The sequence below is a fragment of the Apus apus genome, chromosome 4 (genome assembly GCF_020740795.1).
Source record: "Apus apus isolate bApuApu2 chromosome 4, bApuApu2.pri.cur, whole genome shotgun sequence".
Classification (NCBI taxonomy): Eukaryota; Metazoa; Chordata; class Aves; order Apodiformes; family Apodidae; genus Apus; species Apus apus.
Window position 1 is genome coordinate 64,763,262 of NC_067285.1, and position 26,033 is coordinate 64,789,294.

The window sequence follows — 26,033 nt, forward strand, 5'->3', positions numbered from 1 at the left end:
ACCATATATAAAGCAAAAATGACTCATCTATTTTTTCTATTTTTTTCAAAGTAGAAAACAACTGTTATGTTATTTCTAAAAGGTTTCTTTGGATGACTTTCTGTAATGAATTTGTGGATTTTGCTTACAATAGGTAGTTTAGATCAATCTTTCTTTCCTTATGTTGTGCCTAGTAAACAATGTTACTGAGGAATTGGAGCCAACCTTATAGGTAAGGTTTGGCATTCTTTGAAATAAAGCTAGTTTTTGAGCCTTATCTTCCTCCATATGTACAGGGTAGTTATCCTAGTGCATCTCACCCTGAGCCATGCAAATACGCAGAAAGTATAACGAGAAATTGGAAGGTACTACTTTATTTCTGTAGCTTGAATGAAAATAAAGCTTCTGAGGAACTGAATGTCTCAGCTTCTTGACTCTGTATGGGATGTAGAGAAATTCAAATCAAAGATAATGAGTAAGCTACTGCTTTGAAATGTGTGTTCGCTCTTCTGTTTGTGTAGCTGGGGCTTCTGCAGCTCATCCACAGATCGGCCTTCTAAACAAAATTTTTGTAGCATGATTGCGAAAGTACGGCTGACTGCCCTTCCTTTGTTTACCGTAGTTTCCCCAGTAGGAAAGAGTCTAAATACATCTGTGTAGTGGTACCAGCCAGCAGAAAATTGGAAGTGGTCTAGTAGGATCTCCTGTGTTCCCAGTTGTGCCACCCCATTGATATTAAACAGCTAGAGACAGTACCTGAAGTTGCAGGAGGAGTTTTGATCTGTTTATGCTATCAGTGAAGGGCTTCAAGGCCAGAAATAAGCTGTCTCTCTAGGTAAGTCATTGCACAGCTGTACACTTAATACTGGAGATTTTTTTGATGTAAGAGTAGATGTTTGACTGCTGAAAGCTGATTTCATGACATGGCTGCAGTTCATTTCCTGCATTTGAGTGTTCCTAAGTAGTGAGGAAATGGGGGCTTCTGATTTTCAGAGGTGGAGATGCTGCTTCAGAGTTTCCCTGGATGTGGAAAATTCACTGTTGAGATAATTCCCTAAAGGCAAGGGAGAAATGGCTGCAGGCTGCCATCAGGGGATGGATGCATTCCACATTGGTTGGGTAAAAAATAAAAAGCTTTGAATCCCTCTTAAGTCTTGCTTAATTAATCAGTAGATGTGTATATTCGCTGTACACAAAAACTGGGATGTAGGGGTGAGGTTGGGGATAAGAAGCAGAATGGAGATCCCATTTTCTCAAGCCATGAAGGTTGTTTGGATGTATTCTGAGGAGAAATAGAAATGGAAGGTGAGATTAAAGCACCATCAGGTTTAGCTGGAAAATGATGTCATTTCAGGTTGATTCTTTTTGTGGGCAACTGGTATTGCTTTAACCATTGCACAAGTAGCCCCACATCCTCAGTGTTCTCTGAAGTTTGTGAATGTGACTTTAGGTCATGTGGATTTGTCTCATTTTATCTTCATTAAACTGAGGATTTACCAAGGTTTGGGGAGTTTGTAATAGTGGTGCTGACAGGTAATAAGCTAAAATAGCAGTGAGCTGTTTAGAGACTATTGGAAAAAAAAAGTCCTGATTGGATATAGATGACTTCTAAAGCAGCAGATGGCTCTTTCACGTTTGTGTGAACTGAAAATAATGAAGAATTGGCTTTTTCTAACAGTTTGGATGTTTGTCCTTGGCTAGCGTTTCCCTGTTGCCACGGTGCTGCTTAGATGTGTCTTGCTGTGGGGGTACCCTGATTAAGACATACTTCTCTGCAGCTGGAAGCTGGTTGTGTTTTATAAGCTTTTACTATGGTACAGTCAGTTACCTTCAGTAAGCTCCAGCACTGACACATGAGGTTTTCAGTTCTACTTTCTGAGGTAATACCCACCAACTATACTTGTATTACTGTATAAAACCAAGGTCCTGGTTCTGGTGCACCTGCTGTTACTGCACTAACCATGTCACTTGCATGGGTTTTAATATTGTGATTCAATCCAGGATGAATATTCATGAGGTATTTTAGGTGTTCTGATAGAACATGATCAATTCTGAATTGAACAAGACCCCAACAACCTTTCCTCATTTATGGTCTTGAGGCTACATCTCAATTTCACTGAAGCATATGGTTTAGGGTCATTTCTAGTAAAATCACCTTGAGGCAACTCAGTTATACTCCTTGTCTTTATTTTTTTTCTCCAGGTTTGAAGTGAGACTCAGCTTTTTTTAAATGCTGTAGTGTATATACCTCTGGTGAAGCCACACTTTGAATATTGTGTTCAGTTCCGGGCCCCCTGCTACAAGAAGGATATTGAGATGCTGAAGTGAGTCCAGAGAAGCTACCAAGCTGGTGAAGGGTCTGGAGAACAAATCTTACCAGGAGTGCCTGAGGGAACTGGGGTTGTTTAGTCTGGAAAAAAGGAGGCTGAAGGAAGACCTTACCACTCTCTACAGCTACCTGAAAGGAGGTTGTAGTGAGGTGGGGGTTGGTCTCTGCTCCCAAGTAACAAGTGAGAGGGTGAGAGGAAATGGCCTCAAGCTGTGCCAGGGGAGGTTTAGATTGGATATTAGGAAAATTATTTTTCTGAAAGGATTATCAAACACTGGAACAGGCTGCCCAGGAAAGTGGTTGAGTCACCATCTCTGGAGGTATTTAAAAGATGCAGATGTGGTGCTTAGGGAGATGGTTTAGTGGTGGACTTGGCAGTCTGTTAGGTTAATGGATGTACTTTATGGTCTTAAAGGCCTTTTCCAAATAGAATGATTTTGTGATTCTATTATCATAAGGTAGGTGAGTTTCAACTGTGGCCTAGGTCTGCCTTCCTGCCCACTAAAGGGATTTGCAGCAGAATTGGCATGTGTCAGGAAAGAAACAAAATGCTTTGTCTGTGGGAGCTGTTTGCCCTGACATCATTTGTTGGGTGCCCCCTTTCCAGCTGCTGTGCCTTGCAGTGTTGGGCCTAGACTTTCTGGCTTAAAAAGCATGGTTGCTTCCCCATGTTGTGTCAGTTTTGAGAAGCTTTATTTTTGCCTGTTTTATAATAGTTTCTAAAGATTACTCCAGCATTGTTGAGATATGCTCGATGATAATTGTATCGGCAACACCAAAGCACTATAATGATAAAATGGTTTGGATTTGAAGGAACCTAAAGATCATCTAGTTCCAGTTCCCCTGCCATGGGCAGAGACACCTCCCGCTAGACCAGGTTGTTCAAATATTTGAACAATTATTGAACAGCATGCTGGTTAATGCACCTGCACACAGGCTGGGCTGGCTGCAGATGGCCTTGGCTTGCTTGGAAGAGAGAGCAGAGATTCCTAGCTGCCTGGAGCATCTGTTTCATTTTTTTCCAAAACTAAGCTGTGTTGTGAAAATGGAGAATGACATTAGTTACGATAGCCTTTCAGTTGTCTGTGAGTATCTTCTTGGGTGGGGTTGTCAGCAGCAGGGAGAGGAGAAGCAGAAGCTCAAAGGGTGTGCCAAAGGACTGCAAAACTTACTCAGCAGTGACTTAACTGCTGGGGCAGTGAAACAGCCCCTGCTGGATCTAAGACATCAACCCAAAATACTATTAAAATGTGTAGGTTTTGTCCTAAACATTCTAATTCCTCCTTTTTATAGGTCTGAGCCTAAATACCCAAGAATGTTAACCTTCCAAGGAAATATTTCATATCCTGCTGGGTGTGTTTCAGAGGCCAGAATAAACTATGCTTTTCCAACTGGCAAAATTTTGCTAAAGTAGCACAAGAGCTGTTTGTGCAAGGTGGGCAGCAGCATGGTGCTGTCTGGCATGAGGGGAGCTGTTTGCAGAGTGTGTTTGTGTCAGCCAGAGTACTTCAAGCACTGGGCTCTTCCCAGCTGCCTTCACTGTGCACTTTCTCCTCAGGTGGTCTTTTGCTTAGTTAAAATACAGCTGCTGTGCTGTAAGCAATTAAAAGCCCTTTACTGGACATAAAGTTTCAAAACAGCTCAGAGGAATAGCATGTGCAGGCTGTTCTATACCTTGTAATGGCATTAGTGGATGGATGACTCACACTGTAGTCCTTGTGCCACGGCGGTCAGCAAGCAAGCATCGTCCCAATGTTAATTCCAGTGTAGAAACAAGTATTAATTATGATGACGAAGACAAGTTGAAGGCAGCTGAGTCTAAGCATTTCCCTGGCCCTCAGGCAGATGCTGAACCCTGAAATCATGCATGGTAGAGATTGAACACATTTAAAAACTCATCATCACTTGGCATTATATGTCTTTGATACAGCTGCTCCTCTGTGATGTGACTATTGTGCACCCAAGTTTTATCAGTTGCTAACCTTAATGCAGTGTTTCAGATTTTTCTGATTTGCCCAATGCTGTTCCCTTACTAAAGCAGACAGGAATCGATTTGTGAAATTATTTTGTTGGACAAGGCAGTTCATATTTTCAAGGGTGTAGTCTGAGTTTTTCCTTGGGCTTGAGACAATTGATTGTAAAGGCCCTTTAACTGCAGAAGACTAAATAACAGCACCGGGAGGTGGAAAAAGTAGCTTGGAGTCAGTGCAGCCAAATCGCTGTGTAAATATCAGTATTCATCAGAAAAGAAAAAAGCTTTTGCTCTCTGGACAGATCTTGCCTCAGCATTTGTCCAGTGGAATCCTCAGGTTGTTAGCAGGTGGTTCTTGGGTGATACGAATGTAGGAAAGGCAGAGAAAAACAAGTTTCTAGTCTGCCTAAATCCATCTGGGTCTGCCCATCTGTGTGGGGAGTGCTGGGGTATGAAATGCAATTCATGGGACTTCCTACCCATCTTGTAGCCATGTCCTTGTGATATTTTACAAAGGGAGAATTCATTTGAGTTCAAGATCTTGTAGAAAGGGAAACAATTGAGATAAGCTGCTACTTAAACATTTTGTTTTGGTCATCTAGTGAGACCTACTGATTACTTATTTATTTTATGTCAGTCAACACTGACAGTTCTTGTTTACCAGTAATTTCAGCTCTGTGGCTTCATGTTCACTTGGTCTGTTCTGTTCTTACCACCTCATTACCCATGCAGAAAGCAGGTGTGTACAGCTGAAACTTTAGCCTGTGGGGTTTCTTTTGCTTTCTGCAAAGTGTCTTCTATGCTTTGTCATTAAGGAACATGGATGGGGTCTAGATTTTGCCTCAGAAGCAATAAAGAGAGGCAGGGATAGGAATGTATAGATTAAGAATTTTGCCCTGGATAAAGTGACTTCTCAAGTGGCACAAAGCTGACAGATATTAGGAAGATCTAGCAGGATGATGCACTCCCCCAGAGAGATGGCATGCCAGCAACACAGCTTAGAATAGCTCCAGTCAAACTGGGCTGCAAACTCCTTATCTGATTGCAGTGCCATCCCTGGCTCTTGGACCTTCTCCTTTCTGTGCACTAAGCAGAGCTGAACTGCGGAGAGAACGTGGCCACGTACTTCCCTGCAGCAGGCTGTGGATTGTACACAAAGGAGTGTTTGAGAGCATCACCAGGTGCATGTATCATTTCCAGATACGTCCTGGAAAGGCTTAACAGCTGGGCCAGTTCCCACCTTCATCCTGGCTGAAATGATTGGATGCTAATTCAAATACTTGCAAGAGCACATTTTCCAGGTGCTGGCCTCCAGCTATCATCTGTCCTCAAGCAGTAATAAAATATTAACATAGAAAATTTCAGGTGGTAAACACACGTGAAGGTAGATGTTTTGCACTATAGCAGCAGGCTGCATGTCCCAACTGGAACTCTGCTAAAAAGCAAAGAAAGGTAGAAACCCATAGTGCCTTGCCCTTTCCCAACAGTCAGTCTTGTGTTTATCTCATGTGTTTAGGACCACATAAAACCTTCACTGTTTTCCTGTGCAGCTGTTCATATCTGCCCCAGCAAGAGGGACTTAAACACCACCTTTGGAAAAATCAATAGACATCAGCTGCAGGGGTACGTAGCATGAGGTGGCTTTTGCACTGAGCCCCTTAGAGAGATTGTTTCTTTATCTAGTAGCACATGTGATGTGCAGTAACTGTTGCAGAAAATGTTCTTGTGCCTTGTCACAGCCCAAAGAAGCAGCTGTCCTGATTAGAAAACTAACTCCTAAACCATGGTAGATGTTTTTGAAAGTGTTGGTGGTTTCCAAGTTGATCATTTGATGTGACAGTTGCTCTCCCTTTAGTTCAGGGAGACAAAAATGTGATATTTTTGTCCATGTTGTTAATTGTTATCTGTTATTATGGGTTGTGGTAAAAGTAGGAAAAATGAACTGTGTAAATGCAACACTGGATTGGACTGACAGGAACTCTCATTAAACTCATGTTCCATAGACTAAAATGTCAATAAAAAGGGGATATGCTATACTTTTCTCCACGTGGTGAAATCCAGGGCATGTTTATTCTTTTGAGACAGTTTAAAAACCAAAAATTCCCACAAACACAGGGGTTTTATTACTGCTAGTAGAGCTACAGAAAAGATACATTACTAGTTAGTGTTTCATGCAGAAAATTGCTTTTCTGGCTCACTTGGGAGCCAGGAGCTCTGCTGTTTGCCTTCCTTAGGCACATACTGTATTCTTGGCCATGCTTATTTTAAGCTTGGGGCTAACAGCAAAGGTGTCCTCCTATCAACCGACTTGCTTAAAATATTGACCTAACTTTGTGTCCTGTTTCCAACAGTGGCTAATGGCAGATGATTAGAAAGCAGCTTAAGAAATGAAATATGTGTAGCTTGACCTTTCCTCTGGGACACTTTGTCAAGTTTTGGCAAAAAAACCCTGGACCATCATGCTTAATAGCTACTGATTGATCTGTCTCCATTATTTTGATGAGTCCCTTTCCGTATGAAGTTATAGTATTGGTCTTAGATGTTCTCATGGCAGTTGTATTTCCAGCACAGTGATGCACTGTGAGAAGACAGTTCTATCTGTGTCATCCTCCATAGCAGCTTTGCTCTCTGAGACAGAGCTTCCCAATCCAATTCAGTCTAGTGGCAGATGTGCCAGAACTACCCCTTAATGAAAGAAGGTGGAGATACTGCTCTTTGTGGCTTGTTTGGTTTTTTGTGGGTTGTTTTTGGTTTTAAACTATGATCTCTCTAGCAATCCTGTTTACAGCTTAGTTTGCATCTCTCCTTCTGGGTTGTTCAGTTGCTGGGTTCTGGAAATCAGGTTAGCAACTTCATTTCTTCCACCTGGGACAATGCAAACCAAAATGTTACAGTATGTAAATAAAAGTCTTGCAATTTAGCAGACTGTCTTAAAAAGAATGGAATTGCAGAAACAGAAAATCTGATTATTAATTAGAAGAAGTAACTCTTTCTGGTACTTAGCAACACTTTTCTAAAATAGTACCAGCTGTCCCCCTCCAAGTCCACTTCACCTCATAAAGAGCACCAAGTTTGTTTCAAGTGCAAGCCTTATTTTTTGACCCTGGTAATAGCTGGATCATTAAGTCCAGATTTCACTTGGCAGAGCTGTCCATAGTTACTGTGTGATTTTTCACTTTTCTGCTGTTGTCTTTTCAGTTAAAACTAAGCAAATACAAATGGTGTATACTTGCAAAGGAACCTACTCTCCCGTGCTTGTGCCTGTTGTCTTAGCTGTTTTCAGGCAGCCCCATGGGTTCTTGATTACTTTGGGAACCTTGTGATCTAATAAAAGAAACAGCCATAAACAAAGCCAGCTTAATTTCTTCATGTGAGGCATTTTGCCCTGGAAAGTGAGTGCTGGCCTATACGACTGTTCTCAAAGACTAGAGGAACCGGGGAGAGATGACTCATCATGTAAATCTATGTTTCTCTGCCAGGGTGAGGGAGCTTTAGCTGTTCCATTCTCCCTTTGGGTTCTGCAGAGTGGGAACTGCAGCAGCCTGACCTGCAGGCCCTGGGTGCAGGGCACATTTGCTTTAAACCACTAGCCGTACTTCCACAGGTGTGGCTCCCTGGGTGAGCAAATGCCTGTGTCTTCATGCTGCTTTCTTCCAGAGCTCAGGCTCCATCTGCCATAAAAATACGCTGCACAGGCTTTTGAGGTAGCTACAGTAGCTTTCTTTTAAAGCTGACCTTCAAAGCAATAAATGCTGTCAGCTGGATCCTGTGTTGCCTGCTTTGTGCTGTTTGAAGAAAGGCTGAAGTGAGAGAGATGTTTGAGGAGGTCCTGACTTTTTTTTTTCCTGTTTGCTGTTTATGTCACTGATTAAGTTTATCCTGGATGGCAAGATGGCAGACCTGGAAATGTAGCGGAGGTGTGAATTCATAAGAGTAAAAATTGGATCTGCTTGAGGGAAAGGATCTTTTTTTGTTAGAATAAATTAATTCATGGTGGAGCTTGGAAGGAGCTATTGCTACCGATAGGTGAAACAAAGGTGAAAAAGGAAGGAAATACTGATAAATGCTACTATGTACAAAACCCTCACTTTCTCATAGATATTAATTTTACTTATTTAGGGAATCTGACCTCTTAGAGGAGCCTGAATTTCAGGTAGGTAGAGTTCCCATGTTGGAGACAGTCTGTGTCTGAAAAGGAGTAAAAGCGTGACCCTGTAATTGCTACAACTCTCTTATGCAGAATTGTTATTTTTTCTCTGCCAAAGAAGTGTCTTATCAGACTTTGTATCATGTTGCTTCCTGAAAAACTTCACTCCTTTGTAGACAAATTTAATTGAAGATAGAAATGCTCTCAAAACCAATTGTACTTTATTTGTGCAGAAGTTTTACCAATAAGGGAAGCTGAATGAATATCCTTCATCTTGCCTCCATAAAATTCACTTTCACACATCTCCACTGTAATCTATTAATAAAACTTAACCTTACAAAAGTACCAGTCATTCCATATAATAGCTTTGTTAATAATAATAATAATAATAGATTTTTACATTCTAAGGGCAAGGCAATACAAATCTTTCAAGAAGTGACTGAAGACAAGCTCAAAGAACAGAAAATTCCAGCTAGAATCTACTTTCCTTTGAAAGGAGGTGGGTTTTCTTAGGACAGACCTGTAATGTAGCAGTGAACTCTGCACATAAGATTCAAAAGCTGAATGTGAAAACTGGATGTGACTGCTGCTGAGTCATGCTGACAGCTCAGCCTGGTTAACTTTAATCAAGGTTCAAAGTGGAGCAGGGCGTCTTTTTGAGCAAGGAGGAAAGACTGAGGAAGTCCAGCAGGCACTACCAGTGCTCAGTTGCGCTTGTTGCTGAACCTGCTGTGCCAGCCTCTGAGCTGACAATATGGGAAAGGATTTGGCTTCTGATCCTGTAAGCAGGGCTTTGGCTTTTTGACTCTGTGAATAACATCTTATTAAAAAAATCTGAAGAGTTCCTTTGCTGTTAGATGTCACTGAAGTTGTAAACGAATTTTCACTGACTTCAGGGATTGTGTCCCAAGTGCAGAGCTTGCTTTTTGTTGCTCTATAATTTACCCTAAATGTGATTAGATGTTCTTGCACTGGAGGCTGCCATTGCTGCTAAGAAACACTGGGAACACATAAAATATACTGGTTAAATGTGAGTGTAGTTTGAATGGATGAGATTATTTTCTTCTTGAAATCTGTCAGGTTAAAACTCAGTCATGCCCATGGAAAGCCAGTGGAAAAGGGACATGAAATTAAAGACAAAAGGGTTTTCTCCCCAGGCAATCATTTGTCTGACATAGGATGTCCTTCTGCCACAGGATGTCCTTCTGCCACAGAAAATGGCTCCATGAAAAAATTACATAGCGATGAATGTTCCATGTCTTTAGGTGGGTTTACCCAAGGGGGGAAGGACATGCTTTCCTCTTTTCTGACTTTATGGACACATTATTTGGTTGGGGGGGAGGAAAAAAATCTTGTCAATGAAAAGAGCTGTTTGCACTTTTGGTAGACTCACACTGGACTAAGCACTCCATGGTGCCAATCAGTTGTTTCATCCTGTTATCTTTGTTAAAAATACAGCTGACTTGCTCTCCCACCTGCCCTCCATTAGCTATCTTGCCTTAAATGATGTAAGCTAATATCACACCTTTTCTCACAACTGAAGACAAGGCCCACTTTTACATGTGGCTCCTGCCAGTCTGGAGCCATACAACAGATAACTGATCAGATCTGCAGCTGTTGGTATTATTTTGTTGAAGTCCAGTTTTTAAACTCATCTGGTGGCCTGACAGAAGCAGGCTTCCCTTTAGAGATATTAATTGGATCTGACTTTAGCTTTATTTACCACTAGGCTTGTTTTACTGTTCCAAGGAAGGGTTAGCCCCTTGTTAGAGCAGAACACGTGCTGTTTGTCAGAAAGAGACAGCTTGAAGACTGCCAGATAACCCAACCATTCTGCTGCTCTGCAAACCATGTTGTGGACCCTGCTAATAATGATAAAGCAACTGCATTGAAGATGATTGGATGCTGATGTCTTTAGTGGAGCAAGGCTCTCAGTGGCATATGACTAACCTTAAAGACAAGCACTTACAAACTAAGCAACATTTATAGCAATCTGTTACTGATGCTGGCATCTATCTGCAGGCTTCTTGTGGTGACTGTAGGTCATTAAGCCCCAGACACCCATTGTTTTGTTCTAATCAGAATCACTGCTTTGGTTTGCAAGCTTGCAATAAACTCTTCATGGCTCTTTGCAGCAAAGTGAATGATACCAAGCTCTTTTCAGACCAGTATGGGTGATGCTTATTAAAGGTTACACATATAGATCTTGCCTATACTAGAAATGGTGTCGACCACTAGTATGAGGCATCAGGACTGAGTGCAGCTGGATCCATGGAGCTGCTGATTCCATTAACTCTCTTCAATTTGACTCAGAAACTGATTTTAAGCCTTGCAGGATTAATACAAGTTTTTTCATTCAGGGATTATGTGAGGTCATGTGGGTGACATTTTGCTAGTACTCATGCTATTTAAATATTGTATTGTAGATCAAATTTAAAGGGACTTAAGTATTTTGAGACTGTTAATCTTTTACAGGTGGGCCAAGTTTATCTGGTATGCATCTGTAAAAAAACCCAGAAGAAGAAATATTTGTTTTCTCATTGCAATGACAGCAAAAGAGGAGCTATGGCTTTAGGTTAAACCTGTCCAAGTTTCATCACTGCAGGGAGGTAAGGAGAGCAACACCTTCACACTCTCAGTAAACCATGCAAATAAAAAAGCAAAGACTATAAAGCAGAAGAGGCTGAAGGGAGGATCTGGGTCTAAGGAGGAGACAGCTCAGAACAGGTCAAACAGAGAAGCACTGTATGTCCTGCAAATATTTGCTGTGATGAAACATGGGAAGGCATAAAAGCAGTCTGAAAATTTGAGTATTTGCTATCTGCAGAAAGCAAGAAGGGGAATCAGAGTGCAAGTATTGCTCTTTTCTCTCTGGCTCTATTGCCAGAGGTCCAAGGGAGGTCACAGTTGCAGATGAAGCTCTACCTTCACCTGTCCTCTCTCTCCAGGGGATGTGGGCAAACTAGCAGCCTCCTTATATTGCTTTCATTTTGGTACAGCTCTGCTCCTCACACTGAATTATTTTGGAAGACCTGTGGACTGTTCTTTCCTGCTATTGCCTTTCCTTGTGTAATTTTTACAGGAGGAATGGATCAGTTTTGTTTGATGTGATTTTGATGTCTGCTGCCTTTAAATCGGCTTCAATTGATGTGAAACTCAAGTGGAGGCAGCTGAGAGACTGCTTAGCTTCAAGCATAGCTGGAGTTGTTCCATGACCCGAAGAAGGTGGTGACTGTATTTTGCACTCTGGCTGGCAGAATGCCATGCATTAAGAGAGATAGGAAATAAGTGTGTGGGAGGAAGCCCTTGCTCAAACAGTTAATACACCTAAATGCAAAGAAAGAGGATTTGGTGTCAAGTGCATCTGTTGCCCGTGGTTTGATGTGGTCAGTCTGAAAGGTATTGCTAAACCTTTGTTCCAGCTGTCTTGAGCACCTAAGTTTGCATGATTTTTCACCAGCTGGTGCTGCTGCTTTTGAAATTTACTGCCTCTGATATGCAGGAGTATTTTTTTTTTTCAGTTTGTGAGTGAGCCTGCAGGACAGGAGTGTTAATAGTGCAGAGATGAACAATGCTGTGCTGAGAGCTTTAGTGCAGCAGAATTTCAACTCCTAGCTGCAATGTTAGTTTGAAAGAAAAAGGATAAAACTGGACAGCTCTCATCAAGTCCTCTGATTCATAATTCCTAAAGATACTATTGTCCTAGTCCACTCTGCTATATAAAGGAAAACATACATACTTTTCCCTTTTGTATTTAGAGGGCAGGCATGGATTAGGCTTGCTAAGCAATAATCAGCTTTCACTGGTTTAAAATTAACAAAAACAGCACTAGGTTGTTTTTTCTCTCAGGCTCTTTGGCAGGGTGAAGAGAGAAATGACCTGCAGCAAGCTCTTTCCATTGCCAGAGGCATGGTATCGTGTCCACCTTGGATGAGTTTTCTGGCCTAGCCTCCTGACTGCCAGGATGGCTGTATGGGAGAGGTGAAGTCTGGGCTGCAGTGGGAGGGAGGGAGAAGTGTCGTCCTGGTGGGGATGGGAAAGCACGTCCTAGAGCTGGTGGAGGGCCAGCAACAGCAGGTGTCTTGTGCCACTGTCCACCATCCTTAACCTATTCCCCTAGAGAGAATGTCCTGTTGGCACCCTCCTCTCCTGAGTTGACACTGAGCTATTTATTTTAAGTTGCAATTGAAGCGGGTATGCTGGGAATTTTAAACCCCTGCCCACTGCACTGGGTAAGGACAGTGAGAAGCCTTCACTGCCTTCGCTTCCTTCACTGCCTTCGCTTCCTTCACTGCCTTCGCTTCCTTCACTGCCTTCGCTTCCTTCACTGCCTTCGCTTCCTTCACTGCCTTCGCTTCCTTCACTCTCCTGTCAATGTGCTAAGCACTTCAGTGTTTCTGACAGAGGATGCTGTACCACAGCTAGACTGAGCATTTCTTGGTCCTGCCAAAGACTTGTACTATGAGCTCACCCTCGCCCATGACGAGGACACGTGTTCTTGTTATATGACCTGACCTTTTGTCAGCGTGCTCTTGTATCACTGCCCATGAGCTCCATGTGCCAGCAAAAGGAGGATGGAGCCTGTGTGTGTATCATCTCCAGGTTTGTGTCACACATTAGGTCGTTTGTTTGGGGTTTTGGGGTTGTTTGGTTGGTTTTGGTTTTTTGCAGAGCAGCAGCAGTTGCCTTGCTGGCAACTCTTATATTCTCAGTTTCTTCTGTTGGCCAAGTCATGCTGGGAGATGTAACATAAGATGTAACTTTCACAGGGTGATGGAAGGCCTGCTTTTCTGTGTGAAGCATCTTTGAATCTCCTCTTGGGCAGCACTGCATAGTAGAAGGCTATTTTCCTTTTCTAGCATTAGGGGGAGCACAGCTGTTAGACTACATGATTAAAAAAAAAAAGAAGATACAAACAGAAAAAGAAGTTCTGAACTTTAAGCCCAAGTTAAACCCTCTCCCTACATTATGGTCTGTTTATAAGCCTAGAAACAAAGCTTCTGGAGATACCCAAGATTGCAGAACCTTGCTTTCAGGGACATCAGGCAGAAAGAAGTGGAAATGGACAGTGTGATAATTTTTCAGTCACCTAAAAAGAAAGCAAATATAACTGAGTAATATTAACAGCTGTTGAAACCTTGTTTGGCATTCCAGAGGCTTTTTCAACAGCAGGACAACAACAGCCATTCAGGAATGCTATTACATCACCAGTACTGTCTCTGAGATGTTGCATTTTATGCAATAAACTCTCTTGCTTTAGCTTCCAGTGGTGTAACTGGTGTGTACACAGGGCCTTGGCTACAGAGGAAAATGTTCTTCTCTTCTAAGCCCTTGGCTCTGTGGATTGGTTTGTTTTGTACTTTGGTAGGAATGTTGCCCAATAGTTTGTGTGGCAAAACCAATCCCAGCCAAAATCACAAAACTTTGACTGATTTGCTTAGAGCTGGGATTTCATGTTTGGCCTCAAAGTTTGTAGGCCTATGTAGTTCTGCCTCTACCTCTGCTGTGCTGGCTTCCTCTGCTCATAAAAAGTACCTTATTGATCAGTGATCTTTAAAAATGTAAGGATACTGCCTGGCTACTCTGTGAGCAAGGCTAGCAGAATCAGTTCCTGTGTCCATAAATGATACCAGATAATGACATTTAGGCCAAATATTCTATCAATAGTATTTTACTTGGTATGTTTTTCCACAATATAGCACATAATTTAATCACTGAAATGGACAGGCTGATTGCTTGGCTGATTCCCCTAGATTCAACAGCTAAAATAAATGTTAAAAGTTACATAATTTTGGAGCTAAGGCTGCTTCTTTGCATGTTCTTTGAAAGCCAGAGGTCCAAGTTAGGGCTAGCTGCTTTGTGGGAGAGTAGAGCAGGTCCTCTGAGAGCTAGCAATGGTGTGCCAGACTTGGTTTCTAAAGGGAGACTAAGAAGGGAGCATGATAGTTTGGTTCAACTCTTTACAGTGATGTCATCAGCCGGTTCTTTCTTGTTGGTGTTACTGGCTTGGTTCTATCAGGTTCAGAGGAACATGTTAACAACCATGCATCTCAAGCCAGTCCATTCCGCACACATTCAATTTGCTTCTTTAGGAATATACAGACATTAGTGTTTCTAAGAGAAGTGAAGGACAAAGTGATTAAGAAGAATTATTCCTTTCAAAAGAAGAGTTTGAAATGCCCACAACAGGGTGGAAAGCAATGGTGGTGCTGGTTGCAGGAAGACTATGCAAGGAGTTCTTGTGGATTCTTCCTTGGTAGTATTACTCAAGAGGAAGTTTCTATGAGAATTGTGGTGTTTGCAGTGCTTCCAGAAGTCAGAGAACAAGAGATGGGGGAGAGTTGGAAGGGACAAAAGAAGGAAGAATCCTGGGAAGGGCAAAAAAGAAGACTAAAATAAAAAAAAAGAAAAATTTGTAGCTCATGCTAAGAAAGGCATGGAGGCAACACATGCTCCAGAGTGACAGTGCCACAAAGTCTACAACAGAAATCACCAGTTGGAAGTGTTGCTCTTCTTTTTTTTTTTTTTTTTTTTTATTAGTTCAAAAGGTTGGCAGGAGCATAAGGCAAACTGTAATTTTTATAGCAGGGAAGAGACACATATGAGGACATCTGTTTTAAGGAGCTGTTTCAAAAATAACCACAGGAGTGTATTTGCAGAGCACAGCAAGCAACCTGCATAGTAGTAGAAAGTAAGGGAACTGTGGTACTCTGAGTGCAGACAACCCCAAATGGCTGCAGGGTTGTGGACATTTGTACCCCACCTTGACTCCAGTGGGTATTTTATAAATTGAAGGAGGTGCTGTTTCCATATTTTCTGCCCAAGAACATTGATCTCTTCTCTGTTACACTCCTTCCTGATTCCTTTTGCTTAAGCCAGCAGCTTTTAAATTTCAGATTCAAGTCTTTAAAAAATAACCCTGTTTCAGTGAATATTCAAAAGGGATGGCAGTGGAATGTAGATTTGGATACTGCTCCATCCCAAAGATGAGATTCTGTTCACCTGGAACAAAAGCAGACTGAGATTTTGAAGCAGGATGTTCATGTCTAACATTCTGCCCTAGCATTGTACTGGCTGCTGAGTACAGGAACAGGCAGCAAAACTGGTCTCTGAGAGACTGTGAGAAAGTTCATTAGAGTTTACTTGTTGCCTCAGTTTCCCAGTGGCTAAAATGGAGGAGTAAAAAGCACAGCTTTTCTGTTTGTTTTCCTTTCGAAGTCTGAAGTTTTGAAAGTGTTGTGGTGTAGGATTCAACACAAATATCAGGTGTGATCCATTGGTGAAATAAGGGGGGCAAAGACTGATGGCATGAGGCAGCCATCCCACCAGGGAACACAGAATCACAGAATCTTAGGGGTTGGAAGGGACCTCGAAAGATCATCTAGTCCAACCCCCCTGCCAGAGCAGGGTCATCTAGAGTACATCACACAGGAATGCGTCCAGGCAGGTTTTGAATGTCTCCAGTGAAGGAGACGCCACAACCTCTCTGGGCAGCCTGTTCCAGTGCTCTGTCACTCTCACAGTAAATAAGTTCTTCCTGATGTTTACATGGAACCTCCTATGCTCCAGTTTGCAGCCATTGCCCCTTGTCCTATCACTGGATGTCACTGAAAAAAGCCTGGCTCCATCATCCTGAAACCATGTTGCAGGCACTGGGCAGTTAATTTCTCACGTTAGCCAGGTAAGAGAGTGTGTTTGGTAAAGACCAGATGAAAAATGAACATAATTGCGTATTGGGAGATTCAGCCCTTCCAAGGCCAAACACTCCTTAGGACAGAACTCTGACAAAAACATTCATGATGAATTTGTATCCATATCTGCTTCCCAGTTTCGGGCAGAAGAATCAGTGGCAAATACACATCTGGTTGCTACTTTGAAGTGCATTTATTTATTTATTTATTAAATTTAGCTATATACTATATGTAACAGAAACATTAGTTAAAGAGAAGTGAAAGTTTGAGATACAGTAGCTGATATCGCTGTAGTAGGAAACAGCTGTATTTCTTTTCTATACTAGTGGCTGTCAGCATGTAACACTGACTGAGCTGACTTCGGAGATCCCCTACCTCAGGGGAAGCATTATCCTCTGTACTCCCTCCAGTACTGTGCTGTCTGATAAAGAACAAATGTGTCTGTTAAAATCAGTTCATGCTGCAGTAACAACATGGAATGAAATTTTGTTTTCAGTTACACATGTTTTCACAGCACTAAGTAACTATTTGGAGCTTCACAGAATTATTCTATATTTGCCAGGCTATGGCTGGTCTAACAATGACTGCACTTTGGCCAGTGTTCTGTAGCTGAGTACAACCTGCAATGTAGTTTCATGTGTATGCAAGCCAAGAATGGGATGTGCTTTGGACAAAATTTGGTATTTCAAGAGTTCAGTAGCAGGCAAAATAGGTTGAAGTAAAATGTAGCAACAGGAAATTTAATATCATGCTGTTACTCTATAGGTTAACAAACAGATGGAAATCAATTGCTTTTCACTATGTAGGAGAGGCAATAGAGACAACCTTGCTTGTTGTAAGTAAAAACACTTACATCTATAGTTGGGGGGTAAACATAATTGGCTCTGTGTTTTTACTGAGGTTCAATTAATGTCGAAACCAATGGCACTTTAATATCCAAACTGCTTAGACTAAACCACTGGGTACCTCTTGTCTAGGTCTGAGAAAGTTGCATACAAGGCCCAGAAGGACTTGCATCTAACAGCTTTCAAGGAGATGTGGGCTTCTAGGCATCCAGATCCCTTTTGGAATGGGAGCTCTGGCAGACTGGGCTGAATACCGTGAGATATTCAGGCATACACATTGTATGTATTTTATTCTTCCCTTGGAGTATTTAATGATTTACTATTTTGATGTCTCTCCAGGCCTTGTCAAGATTAAGCTTTTTCTATTAGTTTGTAACCATATAGAAAATGTGAAACGGTTCACTCTCAATAAATTTGGTAGATAAGTGTTTTATACTAGCTTGGACTAAGCATATGGCTTTCTTGGTGTAAATGTTTGATTGTGTCATTCTTGTTTCAATTATGACAAAGTGGCTTATGCCTCTTATCCTTGTGCGAAGCAGGACCTGAGTGCATTGTGTATCCTTTGGATATGTTTTCTACTGTGTTTTACTATGGAAAATTGCCCAAATTTTTCCCTGAACACTGCCATGCAGGTGCTGGCAGGGTGGCAAGTGCAAGTTCACAAGGACACAGATCCATTCTGAAAGAAAGACTGTCTGGCCAGGGACTGTAAGCAGACAACTGTAAAGAGGTGTACTTCTACAGTATAGAACACTGACTGCAGGCTCTTCCTTGTCAACCGAACAAAAGATGATCCTGTATTTGAGATGGTTACTTCTGCCAGCCTCTCTCCCAGTTTGGCTGCAGGGTCCAATGCACTTGAGCTTACTCCCTAGATGTCTCAGTGCACCTATCAAAATCTGGGAAAAGTTAAGGTGAGATGTCCTTTTCTCCATCTGCGGAGCCCATGGAGACCCCGTGGAAGGCAGACTTCAGCAGGCTGCACATCAGCGTAATTTGCCACTAGATGGCTGGACCTCCTCTTTGTCCAGCTCACGGTTTTGTTCCCGGCTCAGAGTGACAGTCCTCAAAGCAGAACAATGGACTCGTAAGCTCTCTGCCCACCCCCTTTAGAATTTAACAGTTTTAAAAAGCTGATGCTTTTAGCAAATATGCCTTTATGATGAATAGTTCAAACTATTTAAGCAAACTGAAAGAGTTGTGCTAATGTCTAAGAAAAAGATACCGGTGTTTTACAAGACAAAAAGAAAAAACTTCCAACTCTTGTCCCTTCTTCCATTCCATTGCACGTGTATTACAACTTCCATTGAGTCTTTTACTTCATAGGAGTATGCGTAAGTGTGACACACTTAACAGTTCATCACCCAAGCTGTGATATACCGTAACGAAAACCTGAGAAGTTGTGGCCACATATTTTGGTCTGGTAAATTTGGTGATGTAAAATTTGTAAAACCTTTAGACACTGACATTTGTGTCACTGATTTGGGGCAGAAATGTCTGTCCTGAGCGAAATTTAGCTTTTTGTGTCCAAAGAAAAATTATTTTTCTCATGGTCAGTCTCTTTAAAAATATTAACGCTTCTGAGTGAAAAACTTTCCTGATGGCTGCAGACTGATACGTTACACAGAGCAAGGAGGCCCACTACAAAAGGCAGATGTTCTCCTGTCTGAAGGCAGACAAGAGGAATAGACAAAGTATGCATCTGTTTCTTGAAGATATCACTGGTTTTTTTACCTCTTATCAGTCTCTTCTTCACATTTTCAGATCCATTATTTATATTTACCAGGTCCCCATTGTGTGTTTATAGATATACTTGTACCTTTGAGTTCAAAACAACAGAAGTATATTTTAAAATTAAAATTAATTTAGTTGTTTTGCTGTTGCAATACTAACATTTTGTGCTTACCACCTGAAGGAACAAGGAGAAGACATAGTCCCTGCTTCTGAGGTAGTACAATCTAAAATATCAAACCTGGAAGTCTCGGGGCGCTTGAATAGCTTTGAGAGAGCCTGAAGATTTGCCTATAGATGGTGGTACATTAAGTGGTAAGAGGGAGCTGAATCTATAAATAAGTTTGAGGTGGGATTTATTTTCTTTTCCAAATACTCTCTCAGGTTATCAGTCACAATTGGATTTTCTTAATGCACTATGACAGCAAAAATAGCTGATGGTATAATTAGTGTCGTAGAATAGTGGGAAATGAAAATGAACTCCACCCATCCAAACTAACAGAGAAATATAGGGTAGTGAAGCATACAGCAAATGACAAGCCTCTGAAACAACAGACTTCAAAAGTAATTGTTCAACCCAACAAAAGTATCGGTGGCTACTCTGTTCTCATCTGCAGGAAGGACTGTGGTTTTGTTAATGTAACAGAAGAGAGTAAGAAAGGCTTGGAACTTTCCACTTACTGGACTTGCAAACAAGTAAATTGTATATTTTTGTGAAATGTCTTGCTTTTAAAGGTGCCTGAAAGGTAATGTGTGCAGGTTATTTATGAAGTGTAACCTTGCACTTGGAAACATTCCAGAAACAAAGTCTGGACCCAGTTTGCTTTGAACTTTGCAAAATACTGGAGTTCCAAGTAAGTAGAGGAATTGTGTGGCTAGCTGGAGTCTTATCTTCTGCTACTTGATCCTGTCACAAACAGCATGCTATTGCTGAGCACAGAGGACCATCTGCCAAAGATGTAGCATTACCACAGGCATTGTGTATTCCTCCCATGACACTATGGGAAGTAAAAAGCCCTAACAACACAGCATGTTTTCTAATGACTCTAGTACTGCTATTTCATGCCTTTTGGGAATGTTTTTTAAAATGTTTTATTTACCTTGTTCCTAAGCAGTTCCACTGATAAAAAAACTATACAGAATATTGCTGTAAAATACCTGTTTACTGGTGCTATTAAAAGTGCTATTTTTACTGTGGCAGATGTCTTTGTGTAACATCTGAGAAACCAAAAGTGTCAATGCCAAGGGTCAAGGAAACTCTGGTATCTTTGATCCTGCTATGCGGTAACTGTCATCAGATGTGAATAGAAAAGGTGTGTATGAAGAATCGGACACGAAATTGTGAGGAAATTGGGTTAAATATATCACTTCCTTTGGGATTATCAGCTCACTTGCAGAACTCTTGTACAGTTCTAATAAACTGTTAGAGCCCTGGATATGCTCTGTCATGTAGTCTGACAGACAGGAGAGATGGATGGCACAGCAAAGATGGCAGCCCTTTTGCCATTGCTATTGCCACAGCTCAGATGAGCAAGCATGTTCCTGCCAGAGGTTAGGAGGTGGCTCCCTGCAGCTGGACTGCACTGCAGATCTGGGGCCTCCTCCTGCAGGTGCTGACTCCCTTGAGCACATTGTCACTCTCCCCACAGGGTTTTGGATCAGCTCTCTGCTGTGAAGACAATGACATAGAGTACCTTCAGATCACAGCATCTGTACAGCTATTTGAATAAAATAACAACGGAAAAGGTGTTCCTTAGATTTAAAATGAGAACTTGTTACACAGTTAGCTTTTCCCACTCTGTTCTCAGCAACATGATTTAAGGCCCTGCCTGCACAGAGGTCTGAGAGCTGAACTTCTGACCAGACTGGCCAAACATCTACTCCAACACCTTTTAGTTTAACTCTTGGCCAGGCCATGGCTGAAAGCTTTTCTAAAAGCTGGGCTCTGAGATGAATTAGACTGCTAGCCTCCCACGACTCTGACTACAACTTGTGTTTCAAGCCTACAACAACCAGATTTGTAGTCTTACACTCTTTAACCTATCTTCTGCTGTCACTCCTTGACCTTCTGACAGGTTTACAAATCTGCCTGGAAGGAGATGCCAGACTGATTCCTGAGCAATTGTACTTACAGACAACTCTGATCCAGGATCCTGGGAAAACCAAAAATCTCCACAGGAGGAGGGATGGTAGAAGCTCAGGTGGCTTAAGGCTTAGGGTTGTAGCCAGCCTTAATTCAGGACTGCAAATCTATGTCTCTTTTGCAGAATAATGCATATATTCTGTCTCATTAAGCCCTTTCACTATTCCGTGTATAACATGGTGGTAAGAAGCACCTTATAGTTAATGATTTTTTGAGCTAGTTTGGATGTAAGAAGCTAGTGTATGGAACCACATCTGCAGTAACTGTGCAACAGTGAGCTATGGACCACGTATGTCATACAGTTCCTGATTCACCATTGTATAGGCTTGTCAGGGGAGTTAATGAGAGAATTCTGTAAAAATCTCTTGCTGAGGCATTGCACTACCCAAACAGAGCTGCATTTCTGAATTTTCTGAATGTTTGCCCCAAGCAGCACCATGGTGCAGCTGCAGCCCTGGCTGCTACTTTGCCTTTGACCGCATGTCGTGAGGAAGCGTGCCACCACTCCCACCCCTTCCTCTCACAAGCAGCAGAGGCAGCAGCTCCTGGCTCGAGGTGCACAGCACAAAAAAGACCTCTTACTTTTCTCGCAGGAAGGAAATAGCTGGGTGCATTACTCCTCCCTACTGTTTCAAAGTAGCATTTCTAGCACTAAGGGTCTGCATATCTCATTTTGCAAATATTTGCTCCAAAGGAGGCTGCATCTTCATGTCCATCTGCCAAGATTGCCACAAGACTTGTCTGGGCTCATCTTCCAGACTGCTGGCAGTAGAGCTTGGCAGGCTAGACTTTGTGACCACTATTGCTGATACTTGGTAGTTCTCTAAGTAATTTGCATCCCAGTTGGTAGCTCTCATCATCTTAGTTCCAAAACCTGCCCAATGCTGGTGGGAACTGGAGTGAATACAACTTGCAGTTTCCTTATATAGTTATTCTTACTTTCAGAACACATGAATAATGGATCCTTACACTGAAAGCACAGCATTTGGAGAAAGAAAAGTAAGGCTCAAACACACATTGCCTGGTGTCACAAAGCACCATGCTACAAGAAACATTGCTTTGTCATTGAAATACTGTCCATTAGTGCTCCTATGACTAGTAGTCAGATGAATTATAAACTAATAGAATTTGAATAACTGTCTTGCCATACTGCAAGGAAAAGTAATATCACTCCTTCTTCGTATTGCCTCAGGCTTTTGTTCCAAAACATCACACTGGAACTCAGTTTTGACTGGAATCTGACAGTGAATTTAAAGTGCTGTCACAGTCATCCTGCTCAGCTTCCAGACCTAGGTGGCCAAAGCGTGTTAAGAAGTGATCCACAAGAGATGGCACAAAGCCAAAGGATGGGGGTTTTTATCCCTGTTTGTTTAGGACAGGAGACAAAATGTATTTGTAAACTAGAGAGGCTGCTGCAGGTGCAGAGGACTCTGTTCCAGCTGGCATTCTGAAAGATCAATTACCTACATCAAAGCTGTTCTGCTGTCTTTGCTGTCTGGTTGCTCATTTTTGAGGCTGCACAGGAACTGTACACACAAAATGAACTAAAAAGAGCAGAGTTTTGTGTTCTATACACATTTCAAGTGAACAGTCTAACCACCAACACCAGACGTCCTAAGTTCTCCATAAGCTGATCAGATGATGGGACAAAGTGAAATGCTTCTGACTTCAAAATTACACTTGACAATGCTAATACTCTTCTTGATTAAGAAAACAAGTGAAGTCATTCTCACAGTAATACGATGCTATAATTCACCTCGGTTGCATTTATTTTTCAGTTATTGATTGGGAGTGAATGGATTAATAGGTAAACCATATGAGGTTGTTACTGAATTTATAATAATAAATATTACTCTGCAATATTTTCCTCCTGCCTGTGAAGCACTAAAATGCTAAAGGGTGCCCACACGTGGTGTTAGTAGGGTGTTATGACAGTATTATTACAAATGTTTTTACAGGTTGTCACCAGTATTTGAAGACACTTGTAGAAACAGCACCTCAATATAATATATTATTACCATACCCTACTGTAAGGGGTGATGTGCTTTTTTACTCATTGGCACAGAACCTATGCATTACTAATTACTCACCCTTTTCCACCCACTTCCTATAGATGGATGCAAATTGAAGCATAGGAGGTTTAAGGTGAATATCAGAAAAAAAATTTTTACTGTGAGAGTGACAGAGCACTGGAACAGGCTGCCCAGAGAGGTTGTGGAGTCTCCTTCACTGGAGACATTCAAAACCCGCCTGGATGTGTTCCTGTGTGATGTGCTCTAGATGACCCTGCTCTGGCGGGGGGTTTGGACTAGATGATCTTTCGAGGTCCCTTCCAACCCCTAGGATTCTAGGATTCTATGATTCTATGGTCTTGAAAAGGCACAGTGTTGACAATACTCTAACGATAGACATGGGAGTAACTTTAATGTGGTAAACTATACAGTCACAGTTAAATTGTATAGAAGCATTGCATTGATTTCTCATTTACCAAAAATATTACTTATTTTCATGGTTGATTTTTCTTCTCAACATCTACCAGACCTGGCAGACAAATGCTTCCCTTCTCTCTCAAAAAAGATAAAACCGAGGCTCCATAACCAACATGAAGTGATCTTGAACCAAAGACTATCTTTTGTAGTTCTCACAATATAATACTTTTGAAGTCTGTTATCTCTCAGCCTTGTAGAGATGGGAAATGTAAGTCATTACAAAGAAGTCTTCCATCTTTTGAATTTAAGTATTGCACTTAAGGCTGGACCAGAAAACTCTGAAGACCTGGAACATTAGAATTATTATATTCTTCAGCAAAGAAATGGCATTAATAATGCTGTTAATGCTAGACTATATGGACTGTGAATCGCGAACTGGATATGAATGCAACCAAGCCATATAACTTTACAGCTGGCAGGTTCAAGATACGTTTAGAGTATGTTATGCTCTAGAAAATATTGTAAAATATTTTTTTCATGTGTTCTTGTGTGTGTAGTGCCTACAAGTTCGGTGGGAGGTGATCTGAAGGCACCCATTCAGAGCAAACTCCACAGTACAATCACGGTCTTGCTCCTGCTTGTGACAGCAGCCAACCTAGAATCATACCGCCCTCCTGGCGTTTCTTCCCGTGCACGCTATGGATGCACTGCCGCCCTCGGTGCCCTCGCACCAGCCAGGCTGTGGTACGCCTGCCTCTCGAGGTTGGCCGGCCTGTGTCAGCCCCCAGCCCCGGGAGGAAGGGAGCACCCCCGGCCCGGCACCTCCGGGTTCCGTGCAAGGCCACGGCTGGGTGAGCCCGTCGGGGACTTTGCCGAGGGAGGGGTCGCAAGAAGAAAGAATTGAAGAAACCTCGAGTTTTACTTAGAAAACCTGGAACGGAGGCAGGGTCGTCGAACACCGCTGTTCCCCAGGGGCACCCAGCACGAACTGCACGCCCCTCAGCGCGCAGAGCTGCGTCCCTCACCCTCCCGCCCGTCTGCGGGCTCCTCGCGCCGCCGCCGCCGCAGCGACCCCTCCCGCGGCCGCCGGCCCCGCTAGGCAACCGCGGCGGCAGCAGCCGCCAGGCCGCCCCCGCAGCCAAGGGCCGGCGGGCACAGCCCCCCTGCCAGCAGCCCCCCGGGGGGACACCTCGCAGCGGCCGGCAGGGGGCAGCGGAGGGGGCGCGGCAGGGCCGCCCCGCCCCCAGCACGCCCGGGGCCGGCGGCTGCGCACGGCGCCGGCGGGGAGCGGTGCCCACCGTGCGGGCGGGGCCGCGCCGCTCCCGCCTCCTCTCCCCTCCCGGCCCCCGCGGGGCGGGGCGCGCGCGGCGGCCGTTGCCGCCTGTGGGGGCGGGGGCAGGAGCGCGGTGCGAGAGGGCTCGGGCGGCTCGGGCCGGGCGGCGGCGGGACCCGCTCCTCTCGCCGGGAGCCTCCTTCCCTGGCGCCTGCCCCTCGCTTTCTCTCTCTCCCCTCCTCCCGCCGCGAGTAGCCGGGGCCTCCTCCATGCGGGAGAAGAGGAGGAGGAGGTGGGAGCTGCTTGTCGGCCATCCCCGCCGCCTGGCAAGTCGGAGCCGACCCGCCGCCGCGCCGCTCCTGCCGCATCTCCTCCCGGCGCGCCGCCGGCGCTGAGCCCGGCCCGCTGCGCTGCCCCAGCCCCTCTCCCTTCTGCTCTTTTTTTTAATTCTGTTTGTTTTTTTTTTTTTTTTTTTTTAATTTATTCATTCCCCCCCTCCCTTTGGTTCTCACCCTGGCTGCGAATAAAGTGTCTTCATGAGAGCAGAGGATGTCCGGGAAGCACTACAAGGGGCCCGAAGTCAGTTGTTGCATCAAATATTTCATCTTCGGCTTCAATGTCATTTTCTGGGTAAGTGGGCCGGTCGCGCGGCGCGCGGTGTCTCCCCCGCCCCCCCCGCCGGGCCGGGCACGGCCGCGAGCGGCGAGGCAGGCACGAGCGTGACAGTTGGGCGCGAGGCCGGCGGCTGGGGGCTCGCGTGGGGCGGTTCAGGGCGCGAGGCCGGGGTGCCGGCGTCCCCGCGCCGGGGCCCTCCCCCCTCCGGTGGCCCATCCCCGGGCAAGTTGGCGAGCCGCATTCCTGCACCTTCGGAGGCTGCCCCTCCTGGCCTTCCTGACCGCTTTTGTTGTAGGTGCGAAGAGTGTTTCTTGCCTTTTTTTTTTGTTTGTTTGTTTGTTCGTTCTTCCCTTTCTTCTCCATGCTTCCTCCCCTCTCCTTGGCTTTGTGGTGGCAGAGGGAGCAGCTAGACACTCAGGCCTGGAGAACCAGTTGGTCTGGAGGTTTTAATGTTGATATCCCTGATAAATAAAAATAATTAAAAAGCACAGCTCGGGTTCTCTGAGCAGTGCTGTTTAAGGCAATGGTTACACAATGATGAGGTTGTGTATGGCATAGGCTTATTGTGGTTTTAGCTATTAACACACAGTAGTAGCAGCAGCAATAATAACAGGATGGAGGAGGGAAGGAACCTTATTTCACACCCATCCCTAAAGTGCAAGCCCATAGAAGGCTTGGTTGGGCATTTGGAGGCATTTCTGGCTGTGCTGCTTGATCTCTTGGCTGCACATTGTCTTGTTGCACCATACCAGCACTGGCTTTAGAGGAGACGGAACTGAATTGTGAAGTGTAACCTGCATATAGTAGTATTTCTAGCATCTTCTCAATGTGTTGGGTTTGGAAGAAGAGCAGCTGGTTTTGGATGTATATGCCAGA

The 26,033-nt window shown here is 43.5% G+C and overlaps 1 protein-coding gene and 1 long non-coding RNA gene across 3 annotated transcripts in view; both read left to right on the forward strand.

Annotated features, from left to right (window-relative positions):
• Positions 1-16,558: 16,558 nt before the first annotated feature.
• On the forward strand, positions 16,559-17,401 carry LOC127384868 (uncharacterized). Its single transcript, XR_007889523.1, has 2 exons — positions 16,559-16,953; positions 17,096-17,401. It is a non-coding gene; the product is annotated as an uncharacterized LOC127384868 (long non-coding RNA).
• Positions 17,402-24,661: 7,260 nt separating this feature from the next.
• The window catches only part of TSPAN5 (tetraspanin 5), an 86,502-nt gene continuing 85,130 nt past the window's right edge, over positions 24,662-26,033 (forward strand). The window contains exon 1 of one of the 2 annotated variants that reach the window (XM_051617772.1): positions 24,662-25,172. In XM_051617772.1, coding sequence (XP_051473732.1) covers positions 25,092-25,172 — 81 coding nt within the window. In that variant the 5' untranslated portion in view covers positions 24,662-25,091. The remainder of the gene's footprint in view (positions 25,173-26,033) is intronic. The other variant, XM_051617771.1, reaches the window with a different exon arrangement.